At 48.7% G+C, this 17072-nt stretch overlaps 1 protein-coding gene and 1 long non-coding RNA gene across 15 annotated transcripts in view; one reads left to right on the forward strand and one right to left on the reverse strand.

The window, feature by feature from the left end:
- ARHGEF6 (Rac/Cdc42 guanine nucleotide exchange factor 6) overlaps positions 1 to 13128 on the forward strand; it is a 40199-nt gene extending 27071 nt beyond the window's left edge. For 7 of the 14 annotated variants that reach the window (XM_080554233.1, XM_080554239.1, XM_080554237.1 and 4 more), the window contains 11 exons: positions 698 to 844; positions 1766 to 1852; positions 2845 to 2923; positions 3298 to 3431; positions 3727 to 3852; positions 6478 to 6498; positions 7334 to 7427; positions 8411 to 8500; positions 9271 to 9370; positions 10312 to 10366; positions 10767 to 13128. In XM_080554233.1, the coding sequence (XP_080410359.1) occupies positions 698 to 844; positions 1766 to 1852; positions 2845 to 2923; positions 3298 to 3431; positions 3727 to 3852; positions 6478 to 6498; positions 7334 to 7427; positions 8411 to 8500; positions 9271 to 9370; positions 10312 to 10366; positions 10767 to 10907 (1074 nt within the window). In that variant the 3' untranslated portion in view covers positions 10908 to 13128. The remainder of the gene's footprint in view (positions 1 to 697; positions 845 to 1765; positions 1853 to 2844; positions 2924 to 3297; positions 3432 to 3726; positions 3853 to 6477; positions 6499 to 7333; positions 7428 to 8410; positions 8501 to 9270; positions 9371 to 10311; positions 10367 to 10766) is intronic. The other 7 variants (XM_080554229.1, XM_080554231.1, XM_080554236.1 and 4 more) reach the window with 3 other exon arrangements.
- On the reverse strand, positions 12336 to 16816 carry LOC308177284. Its single transcript, XR_013938988.1, has 2 exons — positions 15671 to 16816; positions 12336 to 14719 (listed from the first exon to the last, which is right to left on the reverse strand). It is a non-coding gene; the product is annotated as an uncharacterized lncRNA (long non-coding RNA).
- Between the last annotated feature and the right edge of the window lie 256 nt (positions 16817 to 17072).

Here is a 17072-nt window from a genome sequence, read left to right on the forward strand (position 1 = left end):
AATTGGAAGTATCGCTGCAGTCTTTTGAGTTACGGCAGCCTCAGAAGCTGCCTTTCGTGTTGCTGTACTGCATTGCTGAAATACTGTGCCAAGTTCTCACTTCTGGGTTTGCAGATTTTGATAAGAAAATATCTGCCTATCTGAGTCGTGGGGGCTTTGCAGCGCTGCAAGGATAAGTCTTTTTGCTGTTTCAGCAAAGTTGGACGAGTCTTTCTGAACACCAGCAAAATTAGCAACATTTAACTCTGTGGCTATCTTGGTTTGGAAAATGTGACCCTGTACTCTCAGAGGTAGAACTGGTTTGGAAAGAAAAGTTTGCTCGGTACAGTATGCAATTTCTTTGACATTTTAACATATTCATTACATCATAAATTGCTGTGGTGTGATTTTTGACAAGGTTTGTGTAATAGAGCCAAAGCAGGCTTTTCTGGTTGAAAAGTAGTGATGCTTTCACAAGATGGCAAGCGTTTTGTATGTGTAACTCTGGCCAATACTATCGACCTTTGCTAAGTTTGTCTCATCGCTCTGGGTCTCTTTTGGGGTAAAGTGGTGAAACCTGGAGCACTGCAGGCAAATTTTGCATGTGGTGCAATCTGTTGAGCACTGAGCAAGTTTGGCTGGTGAAACCATCTTCCTTAGGATGGTCTGCGTTTGCATCTGCACTTTTGCTAACAAAACATACTGTGGTGATTTCCAGTCACAGTGTCAGGAGCTGAGGAAGAGGAAACAACTTGAGCTGCAGATCCTTTCTGAATCCATTCAGCGCTGGGAAGGAGAGGACATAAAAACGATGGGGAACATCATCTACATGTCCCAGGTTATGGTGCAGAGTGGGGGGAGCGAGGTGAGTGCAGCTTCCAGGTAAAGACATTGTGACCAAATGCCCTCTGCTTGGGGGATCAGCTGTGCAAGGTGACAACTACTCTGACCCCAGGCCAGCAAAGGGCTCACAAAATGTGCCGATACATAATTTTACCTGGACAAGCACTGCACGACGGGAACTGTGCACGTCTTTGGAGTCAGGTATCAAGATCTGGTTGCTTAGCTTCAGCCCTTCAGTGACACACTTTTCCAGCAAAAGAAGTGTCTTAGTGTCAAACAGCACATTAATTCCCCTCCTTTCCCCCTGTGACTTACTCTGAGAAATGAGAGTGACTTTAACGTGTGCATTAGCATCATCATTTTGCCACGTCCTGTGCGCAGCATGGTGGCTGTAATGGTGTTCCACTCCAGAGCTGACTGTGTTTAGCAGGGAATCAGAGGGATCCCTGCCAAACCCATCACTGGTCCCGAAGTATCACACCTGTGCTTTCAGCAGATGCTTGCCAATAGTGTTAGACCCACGAATACCGCATGTTTGGTGTTTGCTGCCTGCTATCGATGAATTACTTGCTTGCTGTAGCAACTTTTCCCTGGGAAGGGAAGACCTGTAAAACAAAACTCTGCAGAGTCTAGTCCTAGAGTTTTGTTTGGGACGTGAAGTGCTGGGGACATAAGGTCTTAGTCTTCTGAGGCATTTTGAAATGATGGGAAGAGGAAATTAAAAATATCTTTAGGACTAGCAGGATGCAGACAAAAATGTATGCAGGCTCCCCTGGAAAAGCCAGTATAGAAATAAGATGCTGTAAAGAAAAAAAGCCAAAATAATTGGTTTGGGTTTGGTCTCTCTAAGGCTGTGGTTCCAGCTGCAGTGGGTGCCTTTTGCTGCAGGAAAGTACTTGTGATACACTGTGAACTGGACTAACCTAAATTCTTATCCCCGCAGGAGAAAGAAGAGCGGTATTTCTTGTTGTTTTCCAATGTTTTGCTCATGCTGTCTGCAAGCCCACGGATGAGCGGGTTCATCTATCAGGTAGGCATGCTTAATTTGAAGTTGCAAAGCATTAGGTGTGAAAAAGGAAATCAGATATCTCTGATCAAATTCAACTCCCCTCCTTCCTTAAATCTCTGTTTTATGCAAATGGGCTGGGAACCAAGGCTTTGTTTTGCCATGCATGCCAGGACACTTACTGCAAGTAGCTTTGTCCTGACAACTGGTTAGTCAGCATTTGGGAAGTGTGAATACTTTGAAATTAGAAAAAATATAAAAATAAAACACACCAATCCCTATCTTTCGTGCTCTTCTCAAGAATTCAGTGTGTGTGTCAAGTGTCTTGAGCCAGCTGTGGGGTTTTGCCCCAGACAGCCAGTTGGCTGTCAATGTTGTGTTGTCTCCGTACAATATCTCGCTATTATAAAGCCCACTGTAAACAAGCCCAAATTTCCTGTGTGTGAGGCACCCCGAATGATGCACTTCGGGTGTCTTACTATTCCGAATGGCTGCCACCGGGCTCTTTCGAGCTTGGCTTCTCTCCAGTTGCCTGAAACAATCAGTGCCCTCCAGGAAAAGGACACTCCTCTGCTGATGTGTCATTTGTCATATGAGAAGGTTGTGAGACAGACGGTGGAGATTTGGGAAGGATTTGGCTGGGTCTTTACATTTTACCCACCAGTGGGAGTAAGGTGAACGGGCAGCGCGCCATGCAAAACAGAGGGACAGGGAAGGCTTTCAGAAAAAAGAGGGGAAGTTGATAGTCCTGACTTCTTTGTAAAAAGGGTTTGCACCTCATGAATAGAAAGGGCGGCAGATGAGCTGGGGATGACTCAGTTGTCATGGGAGCCTCTTCTCAGGGGTTTGACCTAATTGTGCAGGGAAATCTAGATCCATACATTAAAGGATACTCTTCCTGCAGTCTGAAGCCTTCGCAAATCAGTTTTTAATGGCAGTTCCCAAAAAGTCAGCAGAAAGGAGCAGAATAACATTGGAAGTAGATGCAGACATTCACTCCTCCTCAATTCTCCTAGGGAAAGCTGCCTTTAACAGGAATGACGCTGACAAAGCTGGAAGACGCCGAAGGGAACGAGCACGTGTTTGAAATTGCAGGTGAGTGTGGCCCCTGCCTGGGGCCGTCCCTACCAGTCCGAACAGCAGCTGCCACCAGTGATGCCAGTCCTCCTCACAACCACCACGCTGTGCTTTTTGCTCTTTTCCTGTGCGTTGTCTGAGTTCTGGGCATGTCCCTCCTGGTTGAGGCTACCTCCTCCCAGTGCCGGTTCCCTTGGCTTCTCTGTGCTGCTCCAAGGCTGCTGGGCACTGGCAGCCCAGAGCAGGACAGGCAGCCACGTCTTTGTGGTCTCTGGCCACTGAACTTTGCAAACAGAGGAGCCGCTTGCTGCCCTGCTGAGCTGAGCTCCTCCTGTGTTTCTTCCTGCATCTCTACCACTCGCTAAAGATGATGGTTTGACCCTCTGCTGCAGGGAACATGACAGAGCGGATCACCGTGTCCTGCAGCAGCAGCCAGGACTTGCACGAATGGCTTGACCACTTGCAAAGGCTGACCAAAGGGACATGCAACACCGTATCCAAAACGCAGTCCTGGAGTGCTCATTCGGTAAGTGTGCTGCCTCCCAGCCTGTTTGCTGCCTGTTGTTTCTCAGCCCGGGCTGATCTCTCTTTTTCAGCAGCGTGCTGTGATATTGAGGTAATACAGATATAAAACTTTTCACATCCTGCAGTTTTGTTTATAACCATGCGGTGCTTGTACCATTTTTCATATATCCTGCCCTAATTTTGTTGCAACTTAGGTGTCTAAAAGGCATTCATGGTGAACCTTTGTCCATCCCCCTCTGCTTGACTACTTTGTTTGGTGGCTAACAATCTTCACTGCTTCTCATCTATTTTCTCAGACATTTAGCTCAACCGGACAGATCCGTGGCCCTCTGGAACCCCCCAAAATCCTCAAGCCTTGGAGCTTGAGCTGCCTCCGTCCTGCTCCTCCACTCAGACCATCAGCGGCACTGAGTTACAAGGAGGTAATCCTGCGTGCGTGCAGAGGACCCTGATTTTATGGCAATCCCTAGCGCTTGTGCCCAGGTTTCTTACCCATCGCGAAGGCACAGGTTTGCTGCTCCTTTAGTTAATAGGGATGCTGAGAAAAAATACTGTGTAAAGCTATGCCCAGTCGTGCAAACCGGTGATGGATGCTTGTCGCTGCAGCTGGCTTTGAGCTGCAAGCAAAGCATGAGCACGTGTGTTTGCAGAGTCAGCCCTGTCCCTGGTGTTTGCTGTAGCCAGCGCTCTTGGAACAGGTGCAGGGGATTTTGTTGCTGTAGCTTGCAGCGTCCCTACCTCGCCTGCCGGATGTCACTGGTCTCCTCCTCTGGGTTTGGCCAGAGCTGTGTCAGAGCAGCGCTCAGGATCAGGCCCCCAGCCGTGCTGCACCGAGAGGAGGAGGAAAAGGCCTGTTGGTATTCTGTACGATTCCCACCTGTGTTTTTGTGGGGTGCTCAACCCCAGTGCTTTGCACACCCGTAACTTGCTGGGATGCAGCAGCTGGGGTGTCGCTTCCCCCGCAGCAACCCCCAGCCCAGGAGGCAGGAGGTGGTGTGGGGAAACCCAAAATAAACCCCAGCTCCCATTCTCACCCCCTGTTGCAACTGCAGTGCTGTCCTTCCCTACCTTGCGGTAAACTTTTGGGATTACTCACCAGTACCTCTGTAACGTTCCTTTTACTGAATGAGCACTCCGGTTCTGAGTCACCAGCCTTTCTTGGTACAGCAGCCTGGGAGCTTCACTGCCCAGGCTCCCAGCAGGGACAGGGACAGGGATGGGGCTCGTGTCAGGCTCAGAGCCCCAGCATCCAAGGAATGGAGTGCCCAGCAGCCGGCGGGGCTGTGGCTCCTCTGCTCCAGGCAGATTCTAGGTAGCTTCACGGCGTTTTGTTAGGTTTACTTCTTAAAATTCATTAAACAGTGCGTTTCACTTTGGGAATTAAATTGTTCCAAAACCAAACAAGCAGGCTGGAAACCACCCTTAATCTTTGCATGTTCCAAATCCCTGATGTAGACTAAACAGTCTTGCGCTTGCATGGTGCATTAAAATATAAGGAAAGGCTTTAATTAGAGGAGAAATTTTTCTGTATGAAAGTGCAAGGATGGTATTTATTTATGATGTAGGGCAAAACCACAAATTGAGTGATATCATTAATACCACAGCTCTCTGCAATTTCTCAGTTATTCTCGGCTGCGCACAGCAGGAGTTAAACCAGCTGCATAGAAAGGAGCCGAGAGGTTTTTCAAGAGAGGCTGTGCTGGCAGGGAGCTCCAGGGGCAGGATGGGGCTGCAGGCTGGATGGCAGCATGCAGGGCGTGGAAGGACCAAAAATGTGGTCACAGGCATCCCCCCCCCACTCTAATAAGCCTTCAGTTAAAGGCTCTGCAGAGGCTACTAAGTCCCCAGATAGAGAAAAGCATGTCACGTCCTTGCGTTGGGTGTGGACATGCAGCCTGTGGACACAAGCTTGTGATGACAAACATGAAATAAGTTCATTTGTTGGCCCAAAATTAAAGTAGGGCACAAAATGAAATATGCTAACAGCTCAGCACAAGTCACCTTTCTATAACAAAGAGATAATGAATGAATTCAAATATCAAATGTTATTTGCAGGGAAGGGAGTAGGGGAGTTTGGCTAAAAGATTAGAGATTTTCAGACATCCAGTGTTACTTTAATTGGCTTCTAGTAACGTAGGATGGGATGGCATAGTCTTGTGCATTTCCTCATACCTAGTTGTGTTCAGGAAACCCCAGAACCTGCTTGCATACCGCACAGCACTGTTGTTATTTCCATTGAAATTGGGTCATTTTTCCTGTTCTGTTTCCAGTAATCATTTGAAATGACAGAGCAGGTGCTGTGGGTAAAGCAGTGTGTCCGGATTCAGGTTAGCAAAGCGAAAAAGATTTACAGATGATTTCCACTTTTTTTTTTTTTCCTTTTCTATTTTTAAGCGGCCTGCTTTGCATTAGGTAAAGGGGTTTTTAACACCGGGATTTCTAGCTTTTGTTGGCCAGACTGGCAGGAGAGCGGTGAGGCTCCCTGTGCCGGGCATCCCATGGACGGGACCCTCTGCAGGGTGTGGAGGGAAATCCTACTGCACGAACGCCTGATAGTGTCAGGTTTCCAGTGAGCACGGCAGGTGCCCTCCAGGAGGGTCCCCTCTGAGAAGACAAAGTCCTGGAGGATTGTCACCAGGTCGGGCAGAGCAGCACATCCCTTCCTCCCCGGGGTTCGACGGAGCCTGGCGGGCTGGGTGGCTGCGGCACTGGCACCAGCTGTGTAGGTGCTAGCCTATTTTAAGCACTTTCCTCTTAAGCAACCAATAGCTACAGAAATCTACTACTAACACAGGAGGCATGTTCTCTATTTTGATGTGTTCAGAGTGCATTAATGCCCACTTACCATGCGTTTCACATGTAACTTTTTCAGTTTTGCATAACACCGTTCTTTGCATGTTGATAGCAAAACCAGTACAGAGGGTGTGCCAAATTAATCACAACACTAACATTTAAATGTGGTTTAGAAATGTTGATTTAATGGACTTGGTCAGTAAAATCATCAGTCTCTCACACTCATCTTCTCTTTCTTTGCATATTCATTGTAGAGGATGTCTTATATCTTAAAGGTAAGGGTAGATACATCTCTTTGGCTTATTGTGGCAAAGACTGCTTGTTGCTGTTCATGCTTCTTGTGCTTGCATGACCCTAATTTTGCCTGGCTGTATCAGTAAGTTAACATGAGAGTCAGTGGTGACTGCTAAATGTATTTTGAGAGATCTTTCAAGAAGGATTTAGGACTGTGGTACTAAACTTCCTGGCATGCCTCTCCTGCTGCTTGTCATTCCTTAAAGTTTGTACTGCATGTAACCCATTAATATACTAATTCTCTCCAAATCAGCATGACTTGTAACTCAGTGAAGGAGATAAAAGCTAAAAGCTTGTGTTTCTTACTTGTGGAGTCAAAGCAAGCACTAACTTTGTGTGTATTTGTTTGTTTTCCGTGTATGTTGGGGGGTATTTATACTCTCAAACAAATTGTATACATTGAGAAACGATGTCATTTGCCCACTTCCTTTTAATTAGAAATCAAATTGAGTCAAGGAAATAAACAGTATTTAAGGTTTTTTAACAAAGACCGTGGAGTTGATAAACAGACCCAAAGTGCTGTGAATATATTGGAATTCTTTGGCCAAAGGATATTAGCTGAGGGATATTAGCTAAAGGAGTCTGTCCGGACCTGGACCTGCAGGTGCAATTCCCACCGCTGTTAGAGGGAGCAGTGGCTACAGGACTAGTGCATAGGAAAGGCAAAAAGCATAATGTCCTCCGACTTTGTTGTCATCTGCTTTGTAGTTCTCTAATGTGTTGCGCATAGCACAGATAGCCACATTCAGCCTGAGCTGCTCCATTGTTTGAGCTGCCTTTGGTTCTGGTGAAGTACAAGAGTCTGTTTCTCTGTAGGACTCCAGCAAAAGTCCAAAAACCATGAAGAAGTTTCTTCCAAAAAGGAAAACTGAGAGAAAAGCATCAGATGAAGAGTTTGTTATTAGGAAAAGTAAGTGTTGAATTTTTCTCTTCTTTTCTGTGGTTTCTTTGTGCTCAGTAATCCCCACAGGGCTTTGAGAACAACCTTTCTTATGGCGCTGAATGCGGCACGCAAGCAAGCCTACGTGCTGCTGAGCACGGGAGGCTCCTGCAGGTGCAGCCTTTCCCAGGCACACACAGATCCCCTCCGAGCTGTGACTGTCAGGCAGCACAATTGTCCTCACCGTGATTCCTACCGTGAGATCACGTGGCTCTGGGTGGTCTTGTTGTGGCTACGAAGCCAAGAAATTACGCCAAAGCAGTTAAAAGCTGCACTAAAAGTGCACACCCATGGTCATCCAGATGTGTCTGAGCTGGGACAAACTCTTACCTGTCCATGCCGTCAGGTCCTGGAGCCGTTTCCACAGGGGACAACAGAATGAAAATAAGGCCCTGTTCTTGGAGAGGTGTTCACCTGCAAAGAAAGATGTCCTGACTGCTACCTGAGGCCAGTCTGGGATATTCCTCAGGGGAGGGAAGGGTGAAAGGCCAGTGGTGCGCTGCTGCAGTGTGAACCTGAGGTCACTTGAAGACAGCACTGAGCTAGGGTTCGGAATGAAGACTTCACCTTTCAGAGTCCTGTTGTGTTGTGGCTGTACCAGACATCTCCCGGGGCACTGCCCTCCTCTGGGAAGCCCTCCCAGGACGGCTGTTCTGCCTGCTCATCTCCCTGTGCTGCTGGCACCCAAAGTCAGGCATCATCCCCCGAATTTTGCTAAGGTGAGCCCTAGAAGTGCTTTTTCCTACCATTTAGTCATGGTGCTTGATGTCACAGGATGTTGCAAAGGCCAGAAAATGTAAGGGAACTCAAAAAGGGATTAGGGAAAGTCCCCAAGACTGTCAGTCAAGGAAACAATGCTCTCTTGCTCTGAAGTCCCTTAACAGGAAGGCTGGGAGAGAAGAATCCAGAGCACTTGGCTTTTTGGGGCAGCTGTTGTCTGCAATGTTTTACAGGTACTGCTGCATTGGAAGAAGATGCTCAGATCTTGAAGGTGATCGAGGCGTACTGTACCGGGGCAGGCTTCCAGCAAGCTCTCAGTTCAGGTGGGCACAAACAGATTATTTAGTGTTCATTCTGCCTGTAACACTGATAACCTGTCTGGGAAAAAACAGATGGTTGCATCAGACAGCAATGAGACTCATGCTAGGAAACTGTGTGGTGTTCAATCTTCAAGATAAGGGAGCTTCATCTACCTAGTGGTTTAGTTGCCATTGTTTTTCTTCTAAACACAGAATGAGCAGGTAGGAGGGTAGATGAGACACAGCTACTTCACCAGCACTTGCAGCACTTGTTAGGAATTAAATGAACCTAGTCAGTGCCTGTGGCTGTCAGCACTGAAAATCTGATAGTAATCTCAGGTTGCATATAGCTTTAGAAAGGAAGCATGAATATTATCTCTCAATCAGCTGCGTATTTAAGAACAAGCTACTTCATAAGAACCTATCTAACATCTTAAACTCTGGAAATATAACTATTTATCATTGCTGGTAAGATGTCAAATTAAATCACTGAACTATCAAATAATGGCACATTTACAAAAGGGAGACCGTATTTCTTCTGAGAGCTCTTGACCCGAACTGAGTGATTTAATTTATAAATAATGATGTAGCTTTAGGTGCCCTGAGCACTCTTGGAAACTTTCCCTTCGTGGCCTGGCTCTGGCTCAGCCGCACACACCAGCCCGCGTTTAACCCTGCCGAGCCTCCCGCTCCCAGGGCGAGCGAAGGCTGCGTTTGCTGTGCTGCCTCCGGCATGGCGTGGGCGCCAGGGAAAGTCTCCCTTTTTCTTCATGATGAGTAATTCTTGCACACAGGCTCCCGTAAAGAATCCATCCCCCAAGTCCTTCTTCCTGAGGAAGAGAAAATCATCATCGAGGAGACAAGAAGCAATGGCCAGACTGTCACGGAGGAAAAGTAAGCAAGGCTGCAGATTCCCCTGTCACTTTTTGGAAGGATGGTTAAAAACCAGTGTCCTCTCTGTCCTCCGCCCACAGAAGTGGAGCTGGTCAGGAGCCTTGTCCTGGCTGTGCCAGAAATGCTGGGCTATTCCAGTTGCTATTTTGTCCCTTTTTTAAGACCAGAGCCACGTTCCCAGCTGCTCTGACATGGCTGCAGCCTCCTGGGAGCCTGTGCCTGGGTCTTGAGAGCCAGTTTATTGAGTCCCAGAGCTTCTCCGGATGTACTGAACTGGGTCAGGGAGTACAGAACCAAACAAGTGGGTTTTTTTTTGTTTTGTTTTGTTTTTTTTTAAGCTACAGACATAGCAGGCTGCTGCCACCCCTCATGAGGCTGTGTGATGCTGCCTGTGAGTGCTCCCAGTCTGCTCCATAGCGCTTCAGCATCTGGGTTATGATGTTGGTCCCCTCCTTTTCTAACCCAGGCAGTACATTCCTTTTTTGTTTGTTTTTCATCAGCACAACCTCAAGGAATCAGGGCCATTTAACAAAAGATGCTCAGGCACTTGAATTTTAAAACCTTTTTTTTTTTTTTTTTTTTTGCAGTAGCATAAACAAGGAAGCCAAAGCCACAGACCTTTGTTGTTAACTTAAAGATAGCAGAACAAGGTTGCTTGGTTTGCTTTTTTTTTTTTTTTTCAGTGTTGAGAAAAGAGCCCTGAATTTTTGGCTGGTGGTCCATAAATGCTCCTGGGCTCTATTTCCAGAGTGACTTCATAGGTAACAGTGCCAGTGGCAGCCCCATGCCTGCAATAGACAGTGGTGAAAAGGGAGCTGGAAGCACCTTCCCCATGAGCGCTTCGGTCACAAAAGCTCCCAGGCTGTTGCTGTTTTGCTGCACTTCAGCTCGTTCTGTTTTAGTTTGGTTTTTGATGTTTTGCCTTTTTTTTTTTTTTGCAGGAGCCTTGTTGACACAGTTTATGCACTGAAAGATGAAGTCAAGGAACTGAAGCAGGTAATTTGAGTGGTTTTGTTCGTGCTGTGAGTCGACTGGTGCATGCCCAGGAAAAGTCTCACCGATTGCTGGTCCCATCCTGAAGCTGCTCCGTGCGTGCAGCTGGATGGTGCCATGACAGGATCCTCCATCCAGGCTTGGAACTAGGTTTCCAGGAGGATGCTTCTGCCTGCTTAGTCCTGGAACTTCTTTGCACGTCCGTAAGGTGGTGAGGGTCTGCTTGAACAGCTCAGAGCACATGTAATGCGTGTTCATCCTCTCAGGCAAGCATTGACCTGCCAAACGTCCCCGGTATCTTACTGCCCCTGAGCCACAGGCAACCAGGATAACAGAACTACCTCACTGCATCAAGTGCATGGGCATTAACTGCATCTTTGTTCTTTTATTTTTCACCTTGTAGGAGAACAAAAGGATGAAACAGTGTTTGGAGGAAGAGCTCAAATCCAGGAAGGACTTGGAGAAGCTGGTCAGAAGGCTGCTGAAGCAGACAGATGAGTGTGCCAGGGAGGACACGGGGCGCAAGTCGTCTCTGATTGCCTGAATTTGGGGAGAAGCTGCTGGCAGTGGTGTGTGACCTCAGGTGTTTTTTGGGAAGCAGAACTGGATCCTTTGCCTCTTCTTGCTCCTTATTTTGTTGGTTTGGGGGATTTTGTTACCAAAAAAATGTCAAGAGAGAAAAAAAAAATAGTTTTTCTTCCATCCAATAAGGAAATAAAGCAAACAGAAACAATCGATCACAACTAAAACAGTAAGCAAGTGGTCCATGATTCACAATTCATCTGCAGCAACTAATACCTCATCGTACCTACTACTGGGAGCAAACACAATCTCTGCTAGTGATTGCCGCTCACAAAGGGTATGGCAGCAGTTTCCTAGAGGAAGCTTAAGCACTTTTTAATGCTTTCATTCTTTTCAAAAGCACCGGTACCTATTTATTGAATGAAAACATTACTGAGTTGGCATTGAGCAGAAACCAAAAAGCACCTTGCTCCTTTTTTTCAGATAATCACAGCTGGGGAAGCTTTTCCCATCCACCTTCTTTTTTCCCCATTAGTTGACTGTAGCGAACTAGAGCCCAGCAATACTGTGGTTCCCGTGTGGCCTTGATACTGATTAAAATGTGCAATTAACATGAAGACATTTTAACTCCTTGGGGAAGTCAGATGTGGAGCACCTGTCAGAGCGCACGGGAAGGTATGTTGCACAGTACTGCCTCCTAACAGCTCGTGATTAGCACAACAGGTAACTGCTGTTCTGTCCCCAACCCCTTTCGTTAAGCATGACCTGAAACTCCTACACCCTGCTTTCTTTTCACTTTGAGTGTCCAGGTATTGTATGAGTTTATAGTTTTGCTGTGCTTCCCCTTGCAGGACATGCTTTTCTCTGTATGAAATGCAAACACTGCTTGACAGCAAAAACAACACCCGAATATGCTTGTCCCCCGCTCCCTTCTGCCCACGTTAGGCTCTCCTTCCCAAAGGCTAGGAACGTACAGCCAACGGTCACTTCTCCCCCATTGCCCCAAAGGGGCTTTGCTCTAGGAAAAAGGAACTTTTGGGATAGGAAAGGTATTTATATTCAGGCTTTGACAAGAGCTGTAACGCTCCTGGGGCAAGGACGTGCAGTACCTTCCCGATCCATGCACAGCTCCTCGAACACAGCACACGGACAACATGCATATGTATCGGCTATCTTCATCTTATTTGGTGTTACATCCTAGTTTATAACTGATGTTTTCCTTCCTTCCTTAGCAGCATTATACAAGTAACCTTCTGTTAAAGTTAATAATAAGTCTTATGTATATCACAGGGCAGCATGGTCCCAGGGTGTGCAGATACACTGCAGCTCCTTAGTCATACCGTTACATTGTTCATGAAGGATGTAATAGAGGCAATAATAATAACTCCCTCATCGCAATTAAAATTCAGCCAGAACATAGCAAATGGTGTTTGGGGAGAGCAAGACTCTGAATCATCACAAGGAATGTAAAAAGAAGCCCTCTTTAAGCTGTTTCTAGGACAAAACAGGGGCTTTTTTTTTTTTTTTCCTCTGGCTACGTTTGCTATCTCCAAGGCATCCTGGTTAAACGGCAGCTCTCTGCCTCCTTGCCTGAGTACACAGTTGAAAGATTGGGTCAACAATTGAGTTCTGCTGTGCTGGATAATCATTTTCTACGATAACGACCTTTGCTGCACAAGTTAGCACGGCTGAACCGCTGTTCTGGGATGCCATGCCCAGATGCCCCAGCATCATCCAGTCCGGCTGCCTGCTCGAGGGTGGGCTGGAAACGAGGCTAGCAATGTGCAGTCAGTGCAAGGAAGTCAACCAAGGGCCATTTGTACTCCCACGGGAAGGTAGAAACGTTTCCCTGCTGCCCACAGTTCAGTTAAAACCCATGCTGTGTACATATGCATGTTTCTAAGATGTAATGTGATGGAGGGCACACTGGGACATTTTTGGATCAGGCGTTTGTCAAGAGCTAGAAGCCAAAAAAAAGAAAAGAAAATAAAAAGGAAAAGAAGCCATGCCAGATGGACAGCAATGTTTCCATATTTACTTTGTTTACAGTGCTTTGTAAATAGGTTCCAGTGAGTCCGTCTATAGATGGATGTCGTGTCAGCTGCCTTCCAGTTTATCTTTGTCATGTAGGTTTATTTACTGTAACTACTTATGCAAGTTCAACTTTTCTAACATGTTTTTATTTTGAACAGTTTTTTAATTGACATTTTCAACAAATAAAGAAGGATAAAAATCGCTTCTTAGCCCTCAGTGCTGCTTCCTTTGTGTCTGTCTCACCTCTCTCTGGGGCTGCACCCAGGGAAGCAAGTGGGCGCAGTACGAAAACCTCGCTGAGCGCTCAGCAAACATTAGAATGAAAGCAAAGCCAACACTTGCTCTGGGCATTCCTGATTTAAGAAAAGATATCAGAACACCCACAGCTTCATCATGCCCCCTCTGGTCCATTGGGCAGCGGGGAGGTGCTTGTGTGAATGGTCATGCTGGCCTTTGGACTGTCACTCCCACCACCGCATGGCCCCACAGCAGGGAGGGAGTTGGTCCTGGGGCAGGGTGATGCATTTCCCTCCCTCAAGTCCCAAATGCACATTGCTAACAGGGATGCTTTATGGAGAAATTGCTCTTCGTTGCACCAGTTGGTTGCTGTAGATAAGTCATTTCCTGCCTGAGATTTTTTTTTTTTTTATTTTTTCTGGGGATTAGGTGTGGTGACAGGATTTCCTTTGGTCTACCACTTGGACAAGACCTCCTGCATGCTGGTATTTTTAACTCTTTGGTGAGGATGCCACATTCTCTACCTGTGCCTGAAGTGGGTCTGGGGCTCGGCTGTGGCTGATGCTCAGAGCCGGCAGAGCAGCGGCACAGGAGAATGGCTGAGGATGGCTGTTCTCAGCATGCAGGAGGGTCCAGCCCTGCTCTTCCTCTCCAAGCACATCAGTCAGAGCAGGAGAGAGGAAAAACAAGCAAGACACACTGACCATGGGTGGAAAACACTGAGGTCTGCAAGGGAGCATGTCTGAGCCCAAGTGGTGCTTCAGGGAATTACTGCGGAGCCAGAACAGGACCACATTCAGACCCAGGTGCCCCCGAACCTGAACTGGTCAGAAGAGCAAGGACAAGGCATCCCACAGGCTCATTTTGGAGGGAACATCTCCCCTCTTGTGCCACCATGAAGCCAAATCCCGGCCTTAGCCAGAAAACCTCCATCCTACTCTCCCACTGAATATGGGGCCCATTTGTCCCCCTTCTGTTTTGCCAGGTCCCAAATGTCCCCTTTGCACAAGCAATATAACGGAGGCAGCACCAGCATCCTCCGAGCGGTAGGGTTTGGCACCAAACAACCGTCAGTGTGAAATCAGACCAGGAAAGAAAACACCAAAAACCAGCTTCATCTGTGCAGCCCAAACCGCCGGCGTGCCTGGGGAAGCCCCGGAGGTGCCAGATCGCAGTAGCCTCCCTGGCACATGCGGCACTGCCACAAAACCCCCCTGAGCCGAGAGGATGAGGGAAGTGAAGGCTCCCACCGCCCCCGGGGCTGCGTGGCGCTCAGAGCACCGCCTGCCGCGTCCCGCTGCGTCTCGCCACCCAGCGTGGGGTCAGCGACTGCAATGCAATGGGAAGCAGGCGAGCAGGGCTGGTCTGTCTAGGGACAGGAAAAAGATCATTTGCTAGGTTTATGGTCGGACTTGATGATCTTAGAGGTCTTTTCCAGCCCGAATGATTCGGGAAGGGATGCCAGGGCAGGCTTGTCATATCAGCAGCCACATCACAGCCACGCGGCCCTGGGCTTGGTGGCACAAGCAGGGGGGGACCCCACTTGGAAACTGGTATCACGACCTTTGTTTGGGGAAAACAAACAAAACCAAAAGCCTCATTTCTTATACAAACCTAAAACCCAATACATTTCCCAGTAGGATCAACACTTGCAAAGCCGCATGAGCACCATCCCCAGCAGATGACCATGCTGTTCTCCTGCCACGGCTCATCGATGTCCCTCTGTGCCAGTCCTGCCAACGTGCCCAATGTATTCACCTCCCCCTCAGCCCCTTTTCACTTTACCCAGAACAAAGAAAAATCAGCTCACAAACTATAAATTCCGCACCCAGAGAAGTGACAGAGAGGCCCCGCAGTGAGGGAAAAATCAATGTATTGACGACCTTCAAACTTTCCACGGGGAGAGGAAAACTGTCCGCCACGGCACCGAGGAGGGGAGGAGAACAAAGCCGCTCAGGAGAAGGCCACGGTCTCAAATTCACAGCTGGATGGCAGCACACGCATCTCCTCCCCTCCCACGCATTACCTCTCATCTGCATCCCACAGGCTATTTTTGGCAAGCGAAGAAACGGAGGCAAGAAACAAAAGCCCCAGGAAAGACAGTGGCACAAGGCAAGGAGCCCCACTTGCAGGGGGAGGTAGCAGCTGTTGTTGCACAGTTTCATTTAGTGTTTTTTCAGCCCAACAGCATTTCTGCTCCTGAAGGTTTCCTGCGCCTGAGGGCAAGCACTTCCCTCCCCACCCACTCGCACCCATCCTGCTTTTTCTCCTTTCTCAGACTGCACCACTTTGATCGTTTTTTTGTTCCCTCCTGAAGTATTCAAGACCCTATCCCCACGGCGGCCATGCACATCCCCAACCCCACACTGTCCCTGCCACCCCTCACTGCCCCCGCCAGCCCGTCCCGCAGGGGCTGCCTGGGTTTTGGCAGCAGCAGGGACGCAGCCAAACCTGTGCCAGTGAAGGTGCTGACCAGTCCCTGCCACCCCGTGTACGGCAGCTGCAGTATCTGACCTGATGCAGCATCCAAAGCAGACAGCCCTGCAGGGTCCAGGTAGGTGCAGGAATCTTCCCTTCTAGCCAGGTGCTGTAAATCCCCCTAAACGAGCCCCTACAGCTGTACCTCATTCCTCATCGTTGCCCTCCTGCCCCCTGCTCCAGCCCAGCCTGGCCAAAATGTGCCCAGCCTGGCCAAAATGCATCCAGCGCTGCCCAGCCCCAAATCCCCACTGTGCCCCAGGAAGGGTGCAGAGGCTGCCCCAGGAAGCGTTTGGGACTGGCCGTCCCCACCGTGCCCCTGCACTGCCCTGCTGCCCTCTTAGCCCCCGGACCCCGAGCAGGGCCCCAGGAAGCCTCAGCCCTGGGTGAGAAGGGGCAGTGGCATCCGAAGCAAAGTGCCCAGCCACAGACGTCCTAATTCATAGCTTGTGTTAGTTGTAGCACGATGGTGTGCAAAGCCCTGCACTAGCACATGTTGTGGGGCACACAGCTATGCGGCCCGCACGGTGCTTTGGATGTGCTCAGAAAGGGGGACCCTAAATGTCGAAATAAACTGCAAAACAACCATGGCCACGCTCACCTCATCACGCTAGGCAGTTTCCCATGCACTTTGGGTTAGTCTCTCTTTTCTGTCCACAAACACGAGGCAGTTTTAGCTCTAGTTAAATAAACAGTTTTATACATAGCACTGGACAAGAACAGTCCATTCTCTGGCAAAGTTATGCGGCTTTGGAGAACAGCCACCAAACTGCAAATTAAATTACAGCGATACCAGGCTGGCAGTCTCCGAGCAATCCTCTACTGAATCTGGGAGGGAACAGCGGCAGGCACCCACCACTGGCAATGCCCCGTGCAACGACTGCCCCGTCCGTCCTGGCGCTGCCTGCAGTTGAGCACTACAGTAGGAGCAGGTCCGCAGCCTCAAGCCAAGCAAACCCTAACGAGTGCTCAAATCTGAAATCTCTTCCACTTGCAGACCTGCTGACTTGTAAGAGTATTGCCAAGGTTTGTGCTCAGGTGAGTATCACCTGGATATTTAAAATCACTGTACCAGCAGCCTCGTGTCCTGCTATGGCTCAGCTCACCCTCCCTGTGTGCCAAGCTGGAGAAGAGGGTCAGGGGATGCCCTGGTGAGCTGTGTCACCTGGGTGCCCCTGCCTGAGAGCGTGTCCTGCCCGTCTGCATTGTCCTGCTCTCCTGCAGCACCAGAAAATGTGCCGCTGTGGACACATCCGTCCTCATGAGGACAGCCAGGAGATGCTCTACATGTGCTTCTTGGAGGACTTGGGAGGAAGCTGTTCCTGCCACCCCTGTGCTTCCCTGGTCTTCCTCCCAGGGGAAGACAGGTCTCGGGGGAGGAAGCTGGTCCAAATCTGACCATGGTGGCCAATGCCCCTTCCACAGGGTCTGAAATAAT

This window comes from Anser brachyrhynchus, assembly GCF_964034855.1.
Source record: "Anser brachyrhynchus genome assembly, chromosome: 13".
NCBI lineage: Eukaryota > Metazoa > Chordata > Aves > Anseriformes > Anatidae > Anser > Anser brachyrhynchus.